General features: G+C 50.2%; 2 protein-coding genes across 2 annotated transcripts in view; both read right to left on the bottom strand.

The window, feature by feature from the left end:
* LOC115379687 (bone morphogenetic protein receptor type-2-like) overlaps positions 1-3,394 on the bottom strand; it is a 29,516-nt gene extending 26,122 nt beyond the window's left edge. The window contains exons 1-2 of the mRNA XM_030080508.1: positions 3,164-3,394; positions 774-956 (exon numbers count right to left, since the gene is read on the bottom strand). Of these exons, the coding sequence (XP_029936368.1) occupies positions 774-831 (58 nt within the window). The 5' untranslated portion in view covers positions 832-956; positions 3,164-3,394. The remainder of the gene's footprint in view (positions 1-773; positions 957-3,163) is intronic.
* Positions 3,395-4,292: 898 nt separating this feature from the next.
* The window catches only part of LOC115379706 (trichohyalin), a 20,714-nt gene continuing 2,506 nt past the window's right edge, over positions 4,293-22,500 (bottom strand). The window contains exons 5-28 of the mRNA XM_030080536.1: positions 22,334-22,404; positions 21,990-22,155; positions 21,752-21,858; positions 21,032-21,373; positions 19,445-19,541; positions 19,137-19,250; positions 18,340-18,488; positions 18,034-18,183; positions 17,861-17,939; positions 17,512-17,589; positions 17,014-17,160; positions 16,763-16,872; positions 15,736-15,877; positions 15,447-15,640; positions 13,237-13,364; positions 9,039-12,184; positions 8,682-8,813; positions 7,595-8,245; positions 7,155-7,220; positions 6,265-6,408; positions 5,785-5,925; positions 5,641-5,688; positions 5,306-5,377; positions 4,293-5,128 (exon numbers count right to left, since the gene is read on the bottom strand). Of these exons, the coding sequence (XP_029936396.1) occupies positions 4,901-5,128; positions 5,306-5,377; positions 5,641-5,688; positions 5,785-5,925; positions 6,265-6,408; positions 7,155-7,220; positions 7,595-8,245; positions 8,682-8,813; positions 9,039-12,184; positions 13,237-13,364; positions 15,447-15,640; positions 15,736-15,877; positions 16,763-16,872; positions 17,014-17,160; positions 17,512-17,589; positions 17,861-17,939; positions 18,034-18,183; positions 18,340-18,488; positions 19,137-19,250; positions 19,445-19,541; positions 21,032-21,373; positions 21,752-21,858; positions 21,990-22,155; positions 22,334-22,404 (6,702 nt within the window). The 3' untranslated portion in view covers positions 4,293-4,900. The remainder of the gene's footprint in view (positions 5,129-5,305; positions 5,378-5,640; positions 5,689-5,784; positions 5,926-6,264; positions 6,409-7,154; positions 7,221-7,594; positions 8,246-8,681; positions 8,814-9,038; positions 12,185-13,236; positions 13,365-15,446; positions 15,641-15,735; positions 15,878-16,762; positions 16,873-17,013; positions 17,161-17,511; positions 17,590-17,860; positions 17,940-18,033; positions 18,184-18,339; positions 18,489-19,136; positions 19,251-19,444; positions 19,542-21,031; positions 21,374-21,751; positions 21,859-21,989; positions 22,156-22,333; positions 22,405-22,500) is intronic.

Here is a 22,500-nt window from a genome sequence, read left to right as displayed (position 1 = left end):
GGGGGTCCAGTGGAGTCCTCAGGGTTACTTTGCAGATGATGTGATCCTGTTCATTTCATGGAGCCATGACCTCCCAGCATGCATTGAGGCAGTTTGCAGCAGGTGTGAAGCGGTCGGGGGGGCGGGGCGGCTGCAGGCGGCCCGTCGTGGTGAAGAGGAGCCGAGCCTGGAGGCAAAGCTCTCGATGTTCTGCTGGTTCTCGGCTCTGGGTTCCTGTCCTGTGGTCAGGAGCTCCAGGCCGTGAGCTCCTCTGCAGGGCGGCTGCTTCCTCCTGAAGGAGCGGCCGAGGAGATGCTCCTCCATGTTGGAAGGAGCCCCTTGAGGAGGTTCAGGCGTCCGGTTGGGACGCCCGGATGTCTCAACAGTTTTTGATTGCAGAGCTGATAGTCCTGCTCATCATGTCATATCATTTTCTTTGATTAGGATTAGGATTATGACGCCTCAGAGTGAGCGCCCACACGTTGATGTGAATTACAACTCATGAACAATCTGTTCAATTTCATTGTGTGCCTGGTCATGCAATGACAATACAGTCCATTCATTCATTCATTCATTCATTCATTCATCTCGAATGCTCCGTCACTCAGGAGGGCGTGACGGCGCCCCTGCTGGACGACTTCAGAAACCACAGCCACAGAGACCTGAGCCTGAACTACTGAGGTGGCGGCCAGTGACCGAGACCTCAGGCACAATCGTTGTGATTGGATTATATATTGATTATACACTGATTACATGTGATTGATCCATTCCATGCGAGCAGGTGTGTGTCTCACCTGGTGCGACGGGTAGCAGCAGCAGCAGTACACACACACACAGCGTCAGTGCTGCCATGCTGCCTGTCTGTCTCTCTGTGTGTGCGATCAGCAGCAGGAACCTGTCTGTGGCTCAAAGTGCCTGTCGCTCTGCGTGGCTGCAGCAGGTCTCACCCTCACACTGACACATGCTGCTGCAGCTCCCTGTGGAAACAACACACACACACACACACACACACACACATTAGCTGTCCTCATCCTGCTTTATGACACACAACGTACCAAACAACAAACCTGCTCTTACAGGAATATTCCACTGTTCTGAGCATAACCCCCCCCCCCCCCCCAAAAAATCAGGAGCTTGGCTAACAACTCCCATAGACTTCAAGTCTTTATGCTAAGCTAACAGGCAATGCTACCCATAGGAACTGAACCACTGGACATACAGAGGTGAAACTGGTGTCCAACATCTGGTGTCAGTCTGGGGAAATCGGGGAAAGGGGATTTTGCCCAAAATATTGGAATATTCCTTTAAACCTCCCCTTCATCATGATAACAGCAGCTGTTTCCCTCCAGCAGCATGGCTACAGGTGCAGCCACACGCAGATGACGCTCACCTTTACCTGTCCTGCTGTCTGACTGCACTCTGAGGGCCTCAGCGGGAAAAACTCACCAGATTTCTCTTAGAAAAGGTGAAACTGGTGTGACAGCAGGAAGCCAGGCTGCTGCCTTCACTGAACACACAAAACTTTAACCCCTTTCCCCTTAACTTTCCCCTTAACTGTCCCCTGACCCGTCCCCTGACCCGTCCTCTGACCCGTCCCCTGACCCGTCCCCTGACCCCCCTCAGAGTGCTGCAGCAGGCTGTGTCTCCTCCATGTTGTGTCTCTGCTGGAGCTCCATCACTCTGATGCTGAGGGAGACGCTGCAGAATCACAGCACATAGAAAAGATCTGCACGTCTGCTTTCCCTGGAACTCAGCAGCTCATATTTGTAGAAAGCTAGAATTTACAGTAAAGTCCATTTGTTTCTGGCTGTATTTGTTATGTATGACTCGGTAATAAAAATGATCAATCCATCGTTGAGCCTGCGGCGACAGAGATGGCCTCGCAGCGCGGCAGTCTTACAATATTTCTACTGGGACTTCAAATATTTCTGTGCTGCTCTATAATGAAACTGCAGTCACATTATGATACTTTACAGTATTTTACGGCTGTAATGTCCTTTAATATTTCTGTCTTTACAGACAAACGGCACATCTGTTCCTCCGCATATAGACTTTAAGAAGATCTGACTGTGTTTAGTTCATATTTTCTCTCCACAGTCTCTATAATAAGCCTGTACATGTTAATACTGACAACGTATTTTAACAGGGTGAACACCAGACCCTGAACTCCTCACCTCACCTCGAAACTCTTTCATGAGCACAAATGACTGGAGAAAATGAAGGAATATTTCAGTCTTCATCTTAATAAAGTGGACAGTCGGGCTGCTTCATATCGCTTCATTTGAACTTTCAGGGAAAAGTCAAACGAGTTTAGAAAACAGCCTCCACTAGCAAACTGAACATGTTATCTTCCATTTAAGGTGAAAATTCAGCTTTTCATGTTTTTCATGGCATTTCAGGGATAATTCAGGAATAATATCAATGTGCCATATTCAGATAAATCAAACAGGCAGTGATGAACCTTCAATTCCTGTTTCAGGAGTTAAAGGAGCTTCTTATAGCCTACCCATGCACAAAGCCCTCCTTTTCTTTTCTTTTCTTTTTTCAGACTTAAGTGAAGAATACTGTCGGGTGTTAAAATGGGGGGGTCCTGTGTGATGAGCTGGCTGTTTCAGGAACCCGTTAGAATGACACACATGGAACTTTCTACAGGGATTTTAGTTCAAAATGTTTAAATTCACTCCCAGTCAGTCTGGGCTCAGTGAGGCAGTGAGGGCACGATGACATCACAGCTCATGCTCTTTTTTTCATATGTCCTGTGGTCGCTATAACACCCTGAACATGACACACACACACACACACACACACACACACCTTTAATTCCGCTTCAAATTAAATCGCTGCCCCACGAATTTTCTTAATTTATGCTCAAATTCCCTTAAAACCCTCCAGCTGTTGCCCTGATTAAAAGCTGATTTTCAAATTAAGGTGTTTTTATATTTTCACGAACAAAAAGGAAACGGAGAGATTTTTTTTTTTTTCAGGCTGCAGGTGGAGGACGGGAGTCTCCTGTCTCTCCGCAGGTTCAGGACCTGCCTGTCTGTCTGCAGCAGGGAGGGGCAGACAGACAGGCAGGTAGACCGAGGCATGACACCCTATCTGTCTGTCTGAATGTCCGTCTGTCTGTCTGTCTGTCTTCAGAGGCTGAAACCATCATCAGAAAACAGAAATGAGAGAGACGCACCGCTGATCCTGAGGCTGCGGGTCCGGGCGGCTCTGCGGGCTGGAGCAGGGAGACAGGCTGCCTGTCTGTCTGTCTGCCTGTCTGTCTGCCTGTCCGGTCCGGTCCGGTCCGGCTCTGTCGTCTGTCAGTCTTGAACAAAAGGTCCGGCTCAGATCCGGCTGCGGGTCGGGATCAGTCCGGATCACAGAGAGAATCTGCAGCGGAGAGGCTGCCAGACGCTGCTCTGAGGCTGCGCGTCAAGACACACACACACACACACACACACACACACACACACACACACACACACACACACACACACACACACACATCACATCACATCACATCCGGTCCGCACCTCAAACACCAAACACTATCCTCCAGGGGTTTTCTTTATAATTCTTATTATTCTTCTATGATTTTGCCTGCAGTTTGAATGTTTTTCTGTGTATTTTGTAAATATGATCACGTGATGTAATGACACGTGTAGTTTACAGGCTAAACGACCTCAGACTTCTGAAGTGTCATCCTGATTATGTTCAGTCCAAGGTGGTCAAAGCGGGGTCCGGGGGCCCCCAAGCGTCCTCCAGGGGCCCTCAGTTTAATCTATCTGACTGAAGGCTGAGAGGATCATGTGAACATTTTAATCTCAGAGCTCAGGCGCTTTAACCCTCTGACTGCCGGCACTGTGAGGAACATGGAGAGCAAATCGGAAAAATAAAATGATGGGAAAAACTTTGTTAAAATATCACAAAAAATGTGGAATTACTAGAAAATTTGCAAAAATGTAACCATTAAAATCAGATATTTGGGTTATTCTTTAATTAGCTGAATTGTTTAATTGACTTCACTGTTTCATCTTAAAATGAATTATAACTAAAGGAATAAAAAAAAAAAGCTGAACTGGATTTCACACATTTGGTCACACCTGTGGTCGTACGTTCTGCTGAAATATTATTTTGAAGGTGAAATCGATGCACTTCCTGTCCGTGCTCACCTCCGCGGCCTTGACGCCCCGCCTCCTCCCATAGAGCCACTGTGGCTCCGCAGCGCCACCTAGCGGCTCACTCAGGTATAATCAGGAATACTGGAACTACATTGGTCGTTCATATCAAGATTTATTTATAAAAATGAATTATGAAAATAAAAACACCTTAAAAAATATGTGATTTTATTGTACTTTATACAAACTTTATACAAATACAAAGCTGATAACAGAGTTAACAACTGAGCTGGGCCTGGAGGATCATGGGAAACGTAGTGCTAACCTCCTTCAGCTCAAAGACAGAAGCGTGAAAATAACAAACTGAGACAGAAATATGATTTTAACAATAGAAAAAAATAAATAAAACAGTGGAAATGTCCCATTAAAGCTGACCCTTCAGTAACCTAGCCTGATGGACGCCAGCGTTCTGATAATTAATGTTTAATTACGATTTAATTCCACGGCTCTGTCTGACCTTATGATCTCTGCACGATGCATTCAGGTCACCTGGGAAAGTCTAACTCTGAGCGCTGAATGAGCGCGCGCACACACACGCAGCATGTTAATGACAACAAAGAGACAATAAATATAATAACGTGTGTGTAGTACGATAAGGAGCCTCTGTGATGCTGTGTTTATGTGCCGCAGGAAAGTCGGGAAATAGCCCAACTCTGACCGGCTAATGAATGCCAAACTTCCCATAATGCATCACTGCAGAGCAGATTGTCTGGTGAAGCATTTGGTTGAAAGAGATTTTTTTCAGTTCCTGAGCTTTATGATTGGCTGAGGGACATCCTGAGCTCCTCCTCCCGCAGACTCCTGTCCAATCGCAGCGTCTCGGACTCCAGGACCGATGGGATTGGCTGCTGGGAGACCACGGCCAGCGAATCAGTGAGGTCCTGCCGCAGCGAGAGCAGCCATTGGCTGTTTTTGGAGGAGCGCTCGATAAACTCCACCCTCTCCTGCTGGTCCAGAGCCAGAGAGAGACGAAGGTGATGAACCTGAGGAGGAGGAGGAAGAGAAAACAAGTTGTAAACATCAGTTGTGTGAGTCTTAGTCTCCATCCTCCCCTGCTCCTCCTCCTCCTCTCTGACCCGCTCTTCCTCTCTAACCTACACCTCCTCCCCATCTGTAACCTGCACCTACTCCCCATCTGTAACCTGCACCTCCTCTCTGACCTGCTCCTCCAGTTCCCTCATCCTGCTCCTCAGTTGTTCTTCTGTCTCTGCTCCTCCGGGCTCCCCGTTCTCCTGCAGGAGGAAACACAGTCACATGTTGAGGTGTTTTCTCTTCTAATCTGATCCGTCAGCGCCTCCCTGTGGAGAGAAGGAGTGCTGCCCCGGGACCGTTCACCACAGCACTGCTTTGTCCCGCAGTCAGTCGCTGTACCTAAACACACCAGGAGGTGAGACAGCCCCGGTGCAGCGCTCCTTCTCTCCACAGGGAGGCGCTGCTGCTTCTACTCAGCTCCATTTCCATGGCAGCAACACAGAAACACAACCTGCAGACTGACCTGCTGCCTGCTGAGCCGCTGAGCCAGTCCCACTCTGTCCTGCTCCACCTGAACACAGCGCACACACACACACACATTTCAAATCCATATGATGCACTGTGTAAATGTGTGTGTGTGTATGTGTGTGTGAGCATGTGTGTGTACCTGTGTCAGTGTCTCTCTCAGGCAGCTCCTCTCTCTCTTCAGTCGCTCGTTTTGTTTCTGCAGGCGACAGTTTCTGCTGTTCAGTTTCCTCTGCTGCAGCTCCAGCTCCGCCACGGCCGTCTGCAGGGGGCGGAGCCTGTCCTGCACTCACGCACGCACGCACACACACACACACACACACACACACACACGCTCTAACACAGCTGTACAGAGCCAGCAGTATAAATGTGTGTTTAGCTTAGAGAGCAGACTCTGCCTGTCCTCCATCTGAAACAGCCTGCGTGCTGCCTTCACTGTCATCACGTAAACTGCAGCCCTGCACAGGAAGCTGCTCAGAACACACAGCAGCTCCATCACCTTTCTCTAAAATAACGCCGACGTGCCTGAACCCAAACCCCAGCATCATTTCTAAGTATTTGTCTGAAGCTGGATCCCGGCGGGACCCGGCCGGCCCGGGTCGGGTAGTTCAGCAGCACTGACCTCGGCTGGGTTAGGCTCCGCCCCCTCCTGCTGGTGGACTCTCTCCCTGTAGCCAATCAGAGCGGCCTCCGTCTGCTCCAAAGCCAATCGCACGCGATCCCTGTCCTTCACCAGCTCCTCTGTCCGCTGCTTCAGACTGAACACCTGGACACACACACACACACACACACACACACACACACACACACACACAATCCAGCAGGTTATCAACAACAATGACAATACAAATAACAAAACTACTACTACTACTACTACTAATGTGTTATAATTTATTCACTGTGTTGATTATAAATTCTGCTGATTAAGCTAATTCATAAACAAAAAAAAACATGGTAGTGATCCATCAGAAAACTGAACTGCAACTTTTTTGTCAATATTATTTTTAAGAACAATGTGACAGTAATTCTCTTGTCTGACTTTTCTTCATGTGTGTGAAGAGACGTTGCTGTTCCAGAGTGTGACGCCGAGAGGCCCGGCTGAAAAACACCAGAATCACCCTTTACTTTATTCACTGGCTGTTTATGGCACAACAGTCCAATAAACAGTTTCAAGTTAAAACAGGGAAGTGTGAGGTTTTCTGCTTTCTCAATGTCTGGTCCTCTAGTCCAGTGGTTCTCAGATGGGGTAGGGGTCCCCCTAGAGGTACGCTGGAGAACTGCAGGGGTACGACTGATTTTTTTTTTTTTTTTTTTTTTTTAAAGAAAAGGTTAATTTAATCAAATATCAGCCATGCATAATTCCTAAAATTATTATAAAAATATTATATATAGAAATTGTGTCTTATTATTTATTTATCATCTATAAAAAAAATAATGAGCCTCTGCTTTAAGTTCAATAAAACTGTAAATGTGAGTTTGACTGCACAGCAGGTCAAGGCACTGCGCTGTTACCTCGGCGTCTCGGAGCCTCAGCAGCCTCCTGATCTCCTCTCTCTCCTTGCGCTCCTGCACCTCCTCCTTAAACACACAACACAGCTCATCAACCCCTCCAGCACACAACTGATCACGTCTCCGTGGCGACCGCTTCCTTTCCCCTCTTCCACAGACTGGGACCAGATGTTGGACACCATCTTCACCTCTGGACGTCCAGTGGTTCACTTCCTATGGGTAGCCTTTCCTGTTAGCTTAGCATAAAGACTTGAAGTCTATGGGAGTGGTTAGCCTAGCTCTGTCACAGTGAAACATAAACCTGACAGCGGCTCTGAGGCTGTGGGTCATGTGACACGCCTGTCCAACATCTGGGCTCAGAGGGAAGTCGGGAAAAAGGAGATTTTGCCCAAAAAGGTGGAATGTTCCTTTAAGACTGTTTCAATAAGGACAGAGAAACACACCTGTGCTCTGGCTCCTCCTCCTCTCCTCCTGTGCTTGTCGTTGCTCCCTTGAGCTCTCCTCTGTCCGTCGGTCTCGTCCCTCCTCCTCACCTCCTCCTCCTCCTCCTGGGTCTCCCTCTGGGTTTTCTCCTCCTCCAACAAGGCCACCATGGTTCTGACTCGGCACAGCTCGGCCCGGCTCTCCTCCAGCTCCTCTCTCTCTGCCTGCGCCTCCTTCTTCACCTCCTGCAGCTGCCTCTCTGTCTCCTCCTGCCTGCTCCTCCACTCCCTCCGCACCTTCTCCTCTCTCTCCTGCAGCCTCTGGATTTCTCTGGAAGCTGCTTTCAGTTTCTCCTCCAGCTCCTCCCTTCTCCTCTGCGCCTCCTCCGTCCAAGTCCTCCACCGCTCCTCAGCCTCCCTCCTCTCCTCCTCCGCCCTGTGCTTCCCCCGTCGCACCTCCTCCGTCTCCTCCAGCATCTCCCGCCTCCTCTGCTCTAAAGCTTTAGCTCTGGCTCTCAGCTCCTCCAGCTCTCCTCTCTCCTCCTCCCTCTCCCTCCTCTCCCTCTGCACCTCCTCCCGGACGGCCCGCAGGTTCTCCTCCCTGCTTCTCTGCAGCTCCTCCTTGCGCTCCCTCAGGGCGCTCCTCAGACGCTCCCCCTCGGCGTGGCTCTCCTGCAGACACGTTCAGTTTCAGTTCAACAGGCGACTTCTGGGAGAACTTAAAAAAAATTAAACTTTTTAAAGAACTTTTGAAACTTTTAAAAGATTTTTAAAATAATTTGAAACCTTTGAAAGAACTTTTCAAACTTCTGAGGGCCATTCGTTCTAACGAGGAGATCTTAAAAACCGTTTTAAAGGGTTTGGAAAAGCTCAGGAGCTGTGCAGGTGACAGATCAGACACATCTGGCCCTGCCGCACCACCGCTCATGACAACAACAACAACAACAACAACAACGATGCTGTCAGTCAGAACGTCAGGCTCTCCTGCAGAGAGGAGGCGGGACCCTGCCGTCCTGGTTACCGTGACGACGCTGCCGTCCATCACCTGTCGTCCTGCAGGGTTCCTGCAGGGAACCAGCCAATCACAGCGAGCCGCCTCTGTCTGTACCTGCAGGAGCCGTTTGAGCGTGCTCATCTCCTCCAGAGCCGCCTGAAGCCCCGCCCTCATCCTCTGATGCTCCTCCTCCTTCTGCTGCACCTCCTGCCTCGCTCGCCCCCGACTGCCAGCCAGCTGCTGCACCTGGAGAGAGAGACAGGGAGAGAGAGAGACAGACAGACAGACAGACAGGCAGAGAGAGAGAGACAGGGAGAGAGAGAGACAGACAGACAGACAGACAGAGAGAGAGGGAGAGAAAGAGAGACAGACAGAGATCAGAGAGAGAGACAGGGAGAGAGAGACAGACAGGCAGTTTCTGACTGAATCACAACTCTGCTGATATTCAGTGTAACTCCTCCAGTGTCTCACCTCTCCTCGCAGCACCTCCACACTCTGCTGCGCCTCCTCTCTCTGCCTCTGCTCCTTCTGCACCTCCTCCCTCAGGGCCGCTACCTCCCTTTGCTCCTTCTGCACCTCCTCCCTCAGGGCCGCCACCTCCCTTTGCTCCATCTGCACCTCCTCCCTCAGGGCTGCTGCCTCTCTTTGCTCCTTCTGCACCTCCTCCCTCAGGGCCGCCGCCTCTCTTTGCTCCTTCTGCACCTCCTCCTTCAGGGCCGCCGCCTCCCTTTGCTCCATCTGCACCTCCTCCCTCAGGGCCGCCGCTTCCTTTTGCTCTTTCTGCACCTCCGCCCTCAGGGCCGCCGCCTCCCTTTGCTCCTTCTGCACCTCCTTCTTCAGGGCTGCCGCTTCCTTTTGCTCTCTCTGCACCTCCTCCCTCAGGGCCGCCGCCTCCCTTTGCTCCTTCTGCACCTCCTTCTTCAGGGCCGCCGCTTCCTTTTGCTCTCTCTGCACCTCCTTCCTCAGGGCCGCCGCTTCCTGTTGCTCTCTCTGCACCTCCTCCCTCAGGGCCGCTGCCTCCCTTTGCTCCTTGTGCACCTCCTTCCTCAGGGCCGCCGCCTCCTTTTGCTCTCTCTGCACCTCCTCCCTCAGGGCCACCGCCTCCCTTTGCTCCTTCTTCAACTCCTCCCTCAGGGCAGCCGCCTCCCTCTGCTCCTTATGCACCTCCTCCCTCAGGGCTGCCGCCTCCCTCTCTGTCGTTCTCAGCTCCTCAGCCAGGCTATTCTTCTCCTCCTCCAGCTCCTTCAGCCTGGACGTCCCTCTCTGTGCCTCCTCCAGTGTTCTCAGTGTTCTAGACTGCTCCTCCTCCACCTCCCTCAGTTTGTCCTCCAGCCTCCACTTCTCCTCCTCTGTGTTCCTGAGCTCCTCCCTCTGTGCCTTCACCTCCTCCTCCCTCTGCTCCTCCACTGTCTGCAGTCTGTCTTCCAACCTCCTCCTCTTCTCCTCCGCCATCCTCAGCAGCTCCTTCTCTGCCTCCCTCTGTTCCTCTGTCATCTTCACTTTATCTTCAAGCTGCCTCCTCTCCTCCTCTGTCCTCCTCAGCGCCTCCTTCTGTCCCTCCATGTCCTTCTCCATCTCGATCAGTTCGTCTTCCAGCACCTTCTTCTCCTCCCTGACGCGCCTCACTGCCTCCTTCTCTCCCTTCAACTCCTCCTCCCTCTTGTCCTCCATCTTCTTAAGTTTGTCCTCTAACCCCCTCCTCTCCTCCTCTGTCCTCCTCAGCACCTCCTTCTGTCCCTCCGTGTTATTTTTCATCTCTATCAGTTTGTTTTCCAGCCTCCTTTTCTCCTCCCTCATGCTCCTCAGCTCCTCCCTCTGTCCCTCCCTCTCATCCTCCACCTCCCTCAGTTTGTCCTCTAACCTCCTCCTCTTGTCCTCCGTCCTCCTCAGTGCCTCCTTCTCCCCCTCTCTCTGTTCCCCCAGCATCTTCACTTCATCTTCGAGCCTCCTCTTCTCCTCCCTGACTCTCCTCAGAACATCCCTCTCTGCCTCCCTCTCCTCCTCCACCTCCCCCAGCTTTTCCTCCAGGCTCCTCCTCTCCTCCTCTGTCCCCTTCAGTTTGTCATCCAACCTCCTCCTCCTCTCCTCCTCTGCCCTCTTCAGCACATCCCTGTCTCTCCCCTCCTCCTCCTCTCTCTCCTCCAGTGTGGCTTTCAGCTCCTTCACCTCCTTCTCGCTCTCCTTCAGCAGCTGGGCGAGCTTGGTCACCTCCCCTGCCCGTCTCTCTGCCCTCTGCCTCCACTCCTTCACCTCCTCCTCCAGCATGTCGCTGGCCTCCTCCCTCTCTCTGGCCCTCCTCCTGGCCTCCTCACTCTCTGCCCGGGCCCGGAGGAGTTCCCTGGCCTGGGAGGAGATCTTGTCGTCTTTTTCTCCTCCTTCTCTCCTGTTTTTCTCCAGGAGAGCTCTGGTTTCTCGCAGTAATGCCGCCAGCTGCTCCTCCCTCTGCTCTTTCTGCTTCAGCCTCTCCTTCACCTCTTCTCGCTCCCTCGTGCCTTCCTCCTCCTGCTCCTCCAGCAGACGCAGTCGCTCCCTCAGCTCCTGCGCCTCCTCCTCGCTCTCTCGCACGGCGCTCATCTGCCTCTCCAGGCTCCTCTCCCTCCTCTCCACCTCCCTCCTCATCTCCTCCCTCTGCTCCTCCACCACGCTAATCTTCACCTTCATCAGCTCCGTCTCGCCCTCCCTCTCGTCCAGCCTCGCTCTCAGCTGCTGCTCGCGCTCCCTCGCCTCCGCTTCCTCCTTCCTCCTCCTCGTCTCCTCCTCACTCTGCAGTCTCTCCTTTTCTTTCTCCAGCAGTGACACTCGTTTTTTCAGTCCGTCCATCTTAGATTCGCCCGCCTCCAGCTCCTCTTTTATCTTATCTTTGTCTCTCTGCACCTCCTCTGCCCTCTGTCTCCAGCTCTGCACCTCCTCCTCTGCTCTTCTCGCCGTCTCCTCTGCCCTCCTCTGTACAGATGTCACTTTACTCTGCAGTCGCTCCATCTCTCCCTCCCTCTGCTCTCTCTCTCTCTCTAGTCTCTCCATCCGGTCGCAGAGCGCCTCCATCTCTCCGTCCTGCTGCCGTGCCTCCTCCCTCCTCCTCTCCCTCTCCTCCTCCCCCCTCTCCTCCTCCTCTCTCAGTTTGGCCTCTATCCTCTTCACCTCCTCCTCCAGTCTCTCCCTCCCTCCCTCCACAAGGACTATTCTCTCCATCAGGTCTCTGATTCGCTCCTCTCTCATTTTCAGCTCCTTGGCGTTCCTCTCCCTCTCCTTCTCCTCCTCCTCTGCTTTCTCCCTCCACCTCTGCGCCTCCTCCCTCAGTGCCTTTGCCTCCCTCCCCGTGTCCTCCTTCTCCTCTGTCAGTCCGTCCATCCTGCTCTTCAGGGCCTCCACCTCTCCGTCTCTCGCCCCCAGCTCCTGGCTTAGCTGCTCCCTCTCTCTCTGCCAGGCCTTCCTCTCCTCCGTCCTCTCCTCCTCTTCCTCTCTGCTCCTCCTCCTCAGCTCCTGCACCTCCTGCCTCAGTCTATGCACCTCCTCGCTCAGCGCCTCCCTCTCCTTGTCGCTCCTCTCTGTCTTCTCTTCCTCCTGCCGTCTCTCAGCAGTCTCTCTCTCCAGCTCTGCTCTCAGACACTCCAGCTCCCCTGCAAAAATAAATAAATACATAAATAAACATATCAATCGATAAACGCATCAATCAATCAATCAATAGAAAGTTTACAGCTCCATTTATCTTTCCAATACTGCTAATACTACTACTACTACTACTACTACTGCTGCTGCTGCTGCTGCTGCTTTCACTACTGACACAACTTCCTCTAATACTTTTAGTACTTTTAGTTATTATTGATTATGTAGAAAACAACCAGGGCTGATCAATTTTTTTTTTTTTGGTTTTTTATCATCTATTTATCAGCTATTTATCATCTGTTTATACTGTAAATTTGCACATTGCCCACATCTATGCACATTGTATACATCGATGCACACTGGTTTTATTGGTTTTTTGCACATTGGGTACTTAGATCTTTAGATCTCGAGTGTCATCTTTTATTCTTTATTTTTGATTTACTTAATCTTGTACTCTGTGGATACTGCTGAAATCTGTGAATTTCCTTCGGGATGAATAAAGCATCTATCTATCTATCTAAAATGTTATCAAAACAGCAGTATGGCCAAGTGCAGCGTCCAAATCCCAGGAGCTGCAGTTATTTGATAAAAGGTAAACTGTGTGTTAATAAAGCTTGATGTTGTCCCAGAGATGCAGATCAGGCAGTTTGGTTGAATAACTTTCTTTTTAAGCCTAATTTAACCCTAATCCTAATTTAACGAGAGGAAAAATATCCTCTCCTCTGGTCCCAGATGAAATCCATTTTGAAAATGCCAGTGAATATCGATATTTTTCTGGGTATTGAAGTGAAGTTAGAAATTCTGATCAGGTGAGGACCCTGGCACCGCCCCCGCTAACATCACACCATCATCAGTGCAGCTTCACCTCGTCAGTGAAAACAAAAAAGTTACAATGCAACTCAAATAGATTCCACAACTCAAATTAATATGAGTTTTATCATATCATTCAGCTCTAATAGCTGTTATTACTGTGAGTGACTGACAGAAGAGACTGCTTTAAATCATCAAACACACACTCACACTCACACACACACACACACACACACACACACACACAGTCTCTCACCTTGCAGGGCGAGCTTGGCCTGCTGCAGAGTGTGTATGTGTGTGTGCAACTGACTCCTGTCCACCTGAGACTCCGACAGCTGCTTCTGGTTCTGACTGAGCTGCTGGTGGAGAGACACTGACAGAGACCTGAGAGAGAGAGAGAGAGAAATTCATTCTTTTAATGCTTGAAACAGGAGCATAGACATTTACAAAAATCATTTTTATCTTTTCATACTGTACATTAACTCAAAATACAAAATACATTACTTCTTCCACCTCAAAAGAATAGGGACTAAAACCCTTCGAGAAAAGCACTCCAACACCACCACTGTTAGACAATTTATGTCTTAGAATGACCTCTTAAGGCCACTCTTTCTTCCAATTGCTTTCATTTTCGATGTCACTGTGTGTTTCCTGTACAAAAAGGATATCTAAGTTTTTCAATTCCATTAACTTGAAAAGAGAGATCACTTCTTGCTCCATTAATGTTTAAAGATCCCATTTTGAAATCACTCATTTGAACGAAAAAACTTGAAACAAAACAGGAAACACACGTAATTAATATGTGGAGAAACATTCCCATCTTATTCATCATCTTCAATTAGTTTAGCTCTCACTTTTGTCACAATTTTCTTGAGCTGAAAAATCTCCTGTTCTGTCAAAGCCCTCTCTTCCTTCCTCAACCACGTCACAGATTTAATAAAGCCTCTCAAATCAGGGAAAAAATCTCCGATCTTAACTTTCCTGAGGCCTTTAGTGTCCAACAGAAATGTCTTTATTTTCTCTAGAGGAAGAGACATCTCAGCCTCTTGTGAGGGTGTCCACTCCCTCTCCTCCTCATCATCATCGGTCAAACATTCATTGGTTTTTTAGCCTTGGCTTCATTCTGTTCTTCGTCACCACATTTCCTTTTGCCAGGCTTATAAGATAAATCAATGTCATCATACATTTCCTTCTGTTCAAAAACTGGAGCTGTTGGACCAAAAAACCATATTTGGAGCATTGTTTTGTCCTTTGCTTACTGTCTCCTGTCCGTCCTCACTGACCTGCCTGTCCCGCCCCCCCTCAGCTACACTGTCGGTGTCAACAGGCTCTTTGCTTTTTGCCTTTTTTCTCTGTCTGTGTGTTCACTGAGTTCTCATTGATCTGCACTTGTACATTTGTTTCTTTATCAACAACATTTACATTTTCAACATTATCAGGTTGGTCATTCTGTTCCTTGCCTTGCATATCTGCTTCATTTTCACTTTCTGTGTCTGTAGACTGCTGCGCACAACGCGAGTCCGGCTCAGACAGCTGTGCGCTCTGTGCGTCATTTGGGGAGGCTGCCAACACGCCTGGCCCCCCGCCTCGGGGCAAGAACGAATCAAATGCCCCTCAAGGCTAGGGATGGGCATTTTCAGTTATTTCAGTATTCGAGTACTTGAATTGCATTATGAACGAGTAATCGATTACTCGTGAATTATATATTTTACCATAAAGAAAATAATAATTACGGGAGATCCATACTTAACATCGGTTTCGCCAGTGTTTCCAGTCGGACACGGACCTCCTCAACATGGCCTGTTGTTTACTAAAAAGCAGCTTCTGGCTGTCAGAGAACATTATTAAATCATAAGAAACCATTCATGTGAATAAACGGCCAACGCTGTAGACCAAGTGCGATTCCAAGTGCCGTTATTGGACAACCGCAACAGGTCCGCCAATCACGTTGTTATAACATTCTGCTGCCAGACGTCACAGCAGTATGGACTTCTGTTCTGTGCTGCTTCACACATAACTGTCAATCAACAGCCTAAATGATAAACACAAAGTTCAAATAAATCTAATCTTCTCCGCTCTGGTATCATCACATCGGCGTGTGTTAACAGGGCCAGCTAACAATATGGAGGACCTTACAGGTTGTTTGAGCAAAACAATTTTGGACATTTCAGACAAATTTCAGACAAACAGGATGGCTGCGAGAGCTGTGTGACTGCATGGGATATCAGCACTGAACTCCAGCGCCATCTAGCATGGCACTGCTCTGGGATCTGTCAGCTGACCCTGACAGGTGCGTCGGCTGACCCTGACAGGTGTGTCGGCTGACCCTGACAGGTGTGCCGTCTGCTCAGAGGAGGACATGATGATGCTGCAGATGCAGATGTTATGGAAACACAGCTTCATTCTCAGGCTGCTTGCTGGGCCATGTGACTGATGGCTTGGGAATCACTGTGAGAGTGTTGGTACCTGAGCTCCTGCAGCTCCTCCTCCAGCTGCTCGCTCTGTCTGTGCAGGGCGGCCTGCTCCTCCTGCAGCAGGCTCCTCTCCCTCTGCTGTTCCTCCTGCTGCCGGCCTCCCCTCCTGTTCTCCTCCAGCGCCTGGCTCAGCTGCTGCTGCACCTCCCTCAGCTCCGCACACACCCCGCTGTGCTGCAACGCCAGCTGGGACGAAGATGAGGAGGAGGAGCCAACAGTCAGACAGTCCTACATGTCATATCATCACATCACATCGCTGACCTCCTCTTCCTCCCCCTCACCTCCTCCAGCTGTCTGCCCTCCCTCTCTCTCTCCTCCGTCAGGGCCACCAGCTCTGTCTCCCTCTCCTCCATTATTCTCTCCATCTCCGTCTCTCTCTCTCTCAGCTGCTGCAGGACGTCCCGCTCCGCCTCGCTCTGGGCCCTGGAGCACAGAGCACGACCCAACAGAACAGAACAGTCATCAGCTGCAACACGAATCAGCTCTCCGAAAAGGTCTGATCTCCAGGACACCATGAACTACATTCAGCAGCATCACACTGCCAGCTGTGAGCTTTTAATGGGAATATTTGCTGACAAAATGCTAATTGATGAAAAAAAGATCTCCGGCCCTGTTTTAGGCCCAGGGTTAAGGGTTTATAGTTCAGGGTTAAGGGTTCATGGTTCAGGGTTAAGGGTTCATGGTTCAGGGTTAAGGGTTTATGGTCCAGATTTAATGGTTTATGGTCCAGGGTTAAGGGTTTATGGTCTAGGGTTAAGGGTTTATGGTCCAGGGTTAAGGGGTTATGGTTCAGAGTTAAGGGTTCATGGTCCAGATTTAATGGTTTATGGTCCAGGGCTAAGGGTTTATGGTCCAGGGTTAAGGGTTTATGGTCCAGGGTTAAGGGCTTATGGTCCAGGGTTAAGGGCTTATGGTCCAGGGTTAAGGGTTTATGGTCCAGGGTTAATGGTTTAAGGTTCAGGGTTAAGGGTTCATGGTTCAGGGTTAAGGGTTCATGGTTCAGGGTTAAAGGTTTATGGTTCAGGGTTAAGGGTTTATGGTCCAGGGTTAAGGGTTTATGGTCCAGGGTTAAGGGCTTATGGTCCAGGGTTAAGGGCTTATGGTCCAGGGTTAAGGGTTTATGGTCCAGGGTTAATGGTTTAAGGTTCAGGGTTAAGGGTTCATGGTTCAGGGTTAAGGGCTTATGGTCCAGGGTTAAGGGTTTATGGTCCAGGTTTAATGGTTCATGGTTCAGGGTTAAGGGTTTATGGTTCAGGGTTAAGGGTTTATGGTTCAGGGTTAAGGGTTCATGGTTCAGGGTTAAGGGACCTGAGCTGGCTGTAGTCCAGGTTCAGGGCTTTGACCTCTCTCTGCAGACAGCTGACCTCTGACCTCAAAACCACCAGCTGTGATTGGCTCTCTGATAGCTCACACTCCACCTGGAAACACACACACACATGCACACACACACATACACACACACACACACACACACACACAGCATTACACTGGCTTAGGGTTAGGGTTAGGCGGTGCTGGTGGTCACAGAGAGAGAGAGAGGGCCGAGCGAGGCAGCCCACCTGCAGCAGCTGCTGGCTCAGCTCTCTCTTGTCGGAGGCCAGCGCCTGGTTCATGGCGGCCATCTTGTCCAGGGCGTCGCGGCCTTCGTCCACGTCCCGCTTCAACACACACTCACTGGACGAGAGACGCAACACACACTCCCTGGCCTGGAGAGAGAGAGAGAGAGAGACAGAAAATATTAGATAATATAAATATTGTCATGATGAAATCCATTTTATTTATTTATTTGTTTGCTTATTGTTTGCTTTTGTTTTTTGTGTGTGTCACTGCTCAGTCATGCCAATAAAGCTTATTGAATTGAATTGAATTGACAGAGAGAGAGACACAGATAGAGAGAGAGAGAGAGAGAGAGAGAGAGAGACAGAGAGAGAGAGAGAGAGAGAGAGAGAGAGAGAGAGAGAGAGAGAGAGAGAGACAGACAGAGAGAAGTGATTGTAACACATGAACACAGATCACTGACTGTGTGTGTGTGTGTGTGTGTGTGTGTGTGTGTGTGCCTTGTGCAGGGCGTCTTTGGCATCAGCGGCCTCTTCCTCGGCCCTCTGCCGGTCCAGCTGTTCTCTCTGCAGCGCCCCCTGCAGGAAACAGGAAACGTTTGTAAGGCTGTGTTGTAAGACAGGGACACACAGACACCTGTCTCACTCTGCACAGAGCCGTCACTGTGGCTGTCTGTCTGACTAACCCTAACCCTAACACAACTCAGCACAGCAACATGCTGTCTGTGGGAAAGCAGCATGACGGAACAGGGCGCAGTACAGTGTAGTAAAGTGCAGTAAAGTGCAGTAAAGTGCAGTAGAGTGTAGTACAGTGTAGTAAAGTGCAGTAGAGTGCAGTAGAGTGCAGTACCTTCAGGGTGTGTATCTCCATGCGGCTGCAGCTCTCTCTCTCACTCAGCTGGACGTTGTGCAGCAGCTCACTCTCCACTCTGCAACACACACACACACACACACACACACACACACTGTCAGTCACAGTCAGTGAACGCAGCACAGAGGAGGAGGTGTGGGCGAGCGAGGTACCGTCTGAGTGTCTCTCTCTCCAGCTCACAGCTCCTCTCCTCCTGTCGCTGTCTCTCCCTCCTCAGCCTGTCGTTCTCCCTCTTCACCTCCTCCTCCCTGCTCTGCACCTCCTCCAGCTGGCTCTGCAGGGAGCCCAGCACCTCCCGCTCCCTGACACGCACGCACACACACACACACACACACACACACACACACACACACACACACACACACACACAAAACATCAGTTAACATGCACACCAGTCTTTATTAATGACAAATCCAGTCTCTGTGTGTGTGTGTGTGTGTGTGTGTGTGTGTGTTCACCTGTTCAGGATGTCCTGAGTGTGTGTGAGCTCCTGCTGTGTGTGCTGTGTGTGTGTGTGCAGCTGCTGCTTGTCCTCGTCCAGCTGTGTGACTCTGTTCTGCAGAGCTGCGTTTTCCTCAGCCAGCCGCCTCAGCGAGAGCTCCGCCCCCTGCACACACACACACACACACACACACACACACACACATTGCAGACTAACTTGAACAGGCTGTCATGAAAGAAGTGAAGCTGACAGCGTGGTGGGACGAGGTCGGTCACATGAATGAAGCTGGTCGTTTCCATGACAACAACACACTCTGTGCAGGCTAACCGTCTCCAGGGGTCAGCCAGTACCATCTGAGCGTGGATATACCGGCTGTCACAGGCTGTGGTGTTGTCACGGTTACGGTGCAGGACGCAGACTGACCCTGGCTGCTGATTGGCTGACGGACGCTCATTAAGGTGACGCCTGGAGAAGTGGAACCAGAGCGGAGCAGACACACTCAGAGGAGTGCTGTGTTTCACTATTTTGTCTGAGTACTTTTAGAGGTGCAGTCGGCCATGTTTACTTGCTGTGCGCTGCTCCCTGATTGGCTGACGTCACCTGTTGTGAAACACCTGGTGATGTGGCCAGGTGGCTTTCTGAGCCGCTCTCTCTGAGTTTGAGCTCACGGACTCGATCTGATTGGCTCTGTGTTACTGCTGCCTGTTTCACCTCCCAGCGCCCCCTGCTGGTAAACAGCCCAGTCAGAGTGTGTCTGCGTGTGTGTGTGTGTGTGTGTGTGTGTGTGTGTGTGTGTGTGTGTGTGTGTCTGACCTGCAGGTCCTGCTGAGTCCTGAGGAGGGCGCTCTCAGCCTGAGCCAGCACAGCCAGCAGGGAGGACACGTCCTGATCCAGACTGACTGCAGTGCTGCTGCACACAGCTCTGGACTGACACACAACATTTACATTCAGCCAAAACATTTATTCAGTTGTTTTCCATAATCTCATATTTTATTGATTTTATTATATTTTATTTTATTTATCATCGTCACCCAGCAGCTGCCCTTCTGACCGCCTGGCCTGTAGACCAGGGGCAGCAGGTTTTCAGTGAACTGTTCCTTTAACAAACTGAAGAGACTCACCAGCCTGATCACAGCCTGACGGACAGACTGCAGGACTCTGTCTGTCTCCTCCTCCCGCTGCCTGTCTGCCTGCAGAGAGACAGACAGCTCCTCTATCCTGAGAGACAGACAGACAGAGAGAGAGACAGACAGTGCATTGTGTTCTGCGTCCTGATTGGCTAAGGGACTGTAGATCATTGTCAATCAATCTCCTCCGTGCCGTGTCTCCTGTACAGGACAGAATGTGTTCATTCTATAATACTGGACTTATTTTCTACGAAGGTTTGAACTTTGAGAGTTTAAACAAGAGAGAAAAGTGTATAAAGTGTGTAGTGAGGGGTTTTACAGCCTTAAAACATCTATAATAATTGTAAAAAATAAAGCTGACTACTTTGTGGATTTCGCCTATTGCGGGTTATTTTTAGAACGTACCTGCGATTAACGAGGGACCACTGTATATGGTATCTTATTTAATTAGGGCCCGAGCACTGTCCCAGTGCGAAGCCCTATTGTATCTGTAGTGTTTTTTTTTTCTTCGCTATTATTATTACGTCTCTTTGAGGCTTAATTTGACCCCCTAAACATGCTCAAAAACTCACCAAATTTGGCACGCACACCAGGTCTGGCGAAAAATTCGATAAAATCAAAAATCGGCACCCCCCGGTGCAAAAATGAGCTCGGTAGCGCCACCTAGGGACGCAAAGGCAGCCGTTGCGGCCCACAGGAATGTGATAGAAAGACCAAACCAGCGCCGAAACGTAGATCTCATCAAGCCCGACATTTTTCGTGCTTGTGCCCCCCACCTAAAACCAACAGGAAGTCCCCAATTTGCATTTGAAAGTCACGTTTTCGCCCAAATTTGCGCTTTATAGAAAATGTATCTCCTCCCAGGCCGTTAATTTTATCGGCTTGAACAGCTAATATATGACAGAGGACATAGTGCTTAACAAAAGTTCTTCAAGGTTAAGTAACATTTCGAACGGTTTGGATTTCAGAAGGCCGCAAAGTCAGAGTGTCCACAACCAGCGCCTCCACTTTTTCCCATGGACCCTGGTGGGAATAACGCAGCATGCTAGGGGCTAATTAGGCCCCTGGTGACTAAAGTAAAAGTCTGACAGCTTCCAACCCTATGCCGATGGAAAGAGGACCAAAAATCCTACAAAATTATATATCATGGTGTGGATTGAAAAAAGTGTGTGGCCACTGTGAAGAGTTTAACAGCTGTGACTCTGGTTTCTCTGCTCTGCACTGCTCTCCCTCCCCTCCTCCGCTCCTCTGACTCACAGTAGCTGCCTGCAGCCTTCTCCCAATACACACTCATTGGGAAGGAGCAGTAACAACTCTGTGTGTGTGTGTGTGTGTGTGTGCTTAATGCCACAGCCACCGGGCACAAGTGGGCACGAGGCGGCACGGGTGCGAGGGCCCGTCCAACGCTGCTTGCAGCTTTAATTTTAGGTGACTTTGTTTTTCTGTTTCATGTATCTGTTCTCTCCTCTCTCCTCACGTTCTCTCTCTTCATTTTCATTCTCTGACGTGAAGCACTTTGTGATGAAAACAGCTTCAAAAACACAGTTTCTTATTAATTGTGTTACTGCAGGAATAACTCACTTCTCCTTCAGCTGTAAAACTTCTCTTTCATGGAGAATCTTCAGCTCTGAGATCTCCCTCTGCTCCTCTTCCTCCCTCCTCTGCTCCTCCTCCTCCTCCTCCTCCTCCTCCTCCTCTTTGTGCTCTAGCTCCCCGAGGCTGAAGGTGCCCAGGGTGGAGGAGGAGAGAGGAGGCAGGGCCAGCGTGGAGGAGAGGGGCGGGGGAGGGAGGGACGAGGCGGCAGGAGGTGCAGGCGAGGGGCTGAGGGGACGCAGGGAGGAGCTGAGGGAGGTGAAGGAGTCGCAGCTGGAGAGCAGAGAGGAGGACAGACGAGAGAAGTGTGCCCGCAGCTCCCACAGGTCCCTGCAGGGGGAGCAGCCACACGAGACCAGTCAGCTCCCACACGCCTCCCACACACACACACACACACACACACACAAACACACAGCAACACAAACACACAGCTGCACAAACACACAGCCACACAAACACACAAACACAAATCACACACACACACAGCCGCACAAACACACAAACACAAATCACACACACACACAGACACACAAACACACAGACACACAAACACACAGCTGCACAAACACACAGCCACACAAACACACAGCCCACAAACACACAAACACAAATCACACACACACACAGCCACACAAACACACAGCCGCACAAACACACAGCCGCACAAACACACACACACAAACACAAATCACACACACACACACACACCTGTCTGCAGCAGTCTTGATGGTGTGACAGTGGCGTCTCAGAGTCACCACAGCTCTCCACACAGACAGCAGCCTGGCCTGCTCCTGACCCACATGACCTGACAGACACTGCACACACACACACACACACACACACACACACAGAACAGGCCACATATGTCGACAGCGGTTTCATTGAAATCCAACAGAACACAGCAGTAATGACTGATCAGTCAGCAGGGCAGAGTGTGGAAGCAGACCTGTCTCTCTCTCTGCCAGTCGCACTCTCTCTGCTCCGCCTCCTCCACAGCTCTCGTCCAATCAGCCGTCAGCTTCTGGAGGTCCTCCCGCAGCGCCTGGTTGGCCTGCCCTGATTGGCTGAGCTGCTCTCTGAGAAGGGCGTTCATCTCAACCAGACCAACACACCTGTAGAGGACACACACACACACACACACACACACACACACACACACACACATTTCATTCATATATATTGAATGTGTCCATGAAGGAGCAGCCTTGTGTTGCAGTTCAAACACTGATTACAAATGTCAAAACACATCTAGATGAACACACACACACACACACGCACACACACACACACCTCTGCTGTTCCTCCTCCAGCCTGATGAGGGCGCTCTCCAGAGAATCACTGTGTTCATCTCTGATCCTCCTCTGCAACACGACAACAAACACAACATGTGAGAACACACCTGCATGACGCGGTGTGTGTGTGTGTGTCTGTGTCTGTGTGTGTGTGTGTGTGTGTGA

The sequence above is a fragment of the Myripristis murdjan genome, chromosome 21 (assembly GCF_902150065.1).
Source record: "Myripristis murdjan chromosome 21, fMyrMur1.1, whole genome shotgun sequence".
Lineage (NCBI taxonomy): Eukaryota > Metazoa > Chordata > Actinopteri > Holocentriformes > Holocentridae > Myripristis > Myripristis murdjan.
This window is presented reverse-complemented; position numbering and strand designations above follow the sequence as displayed.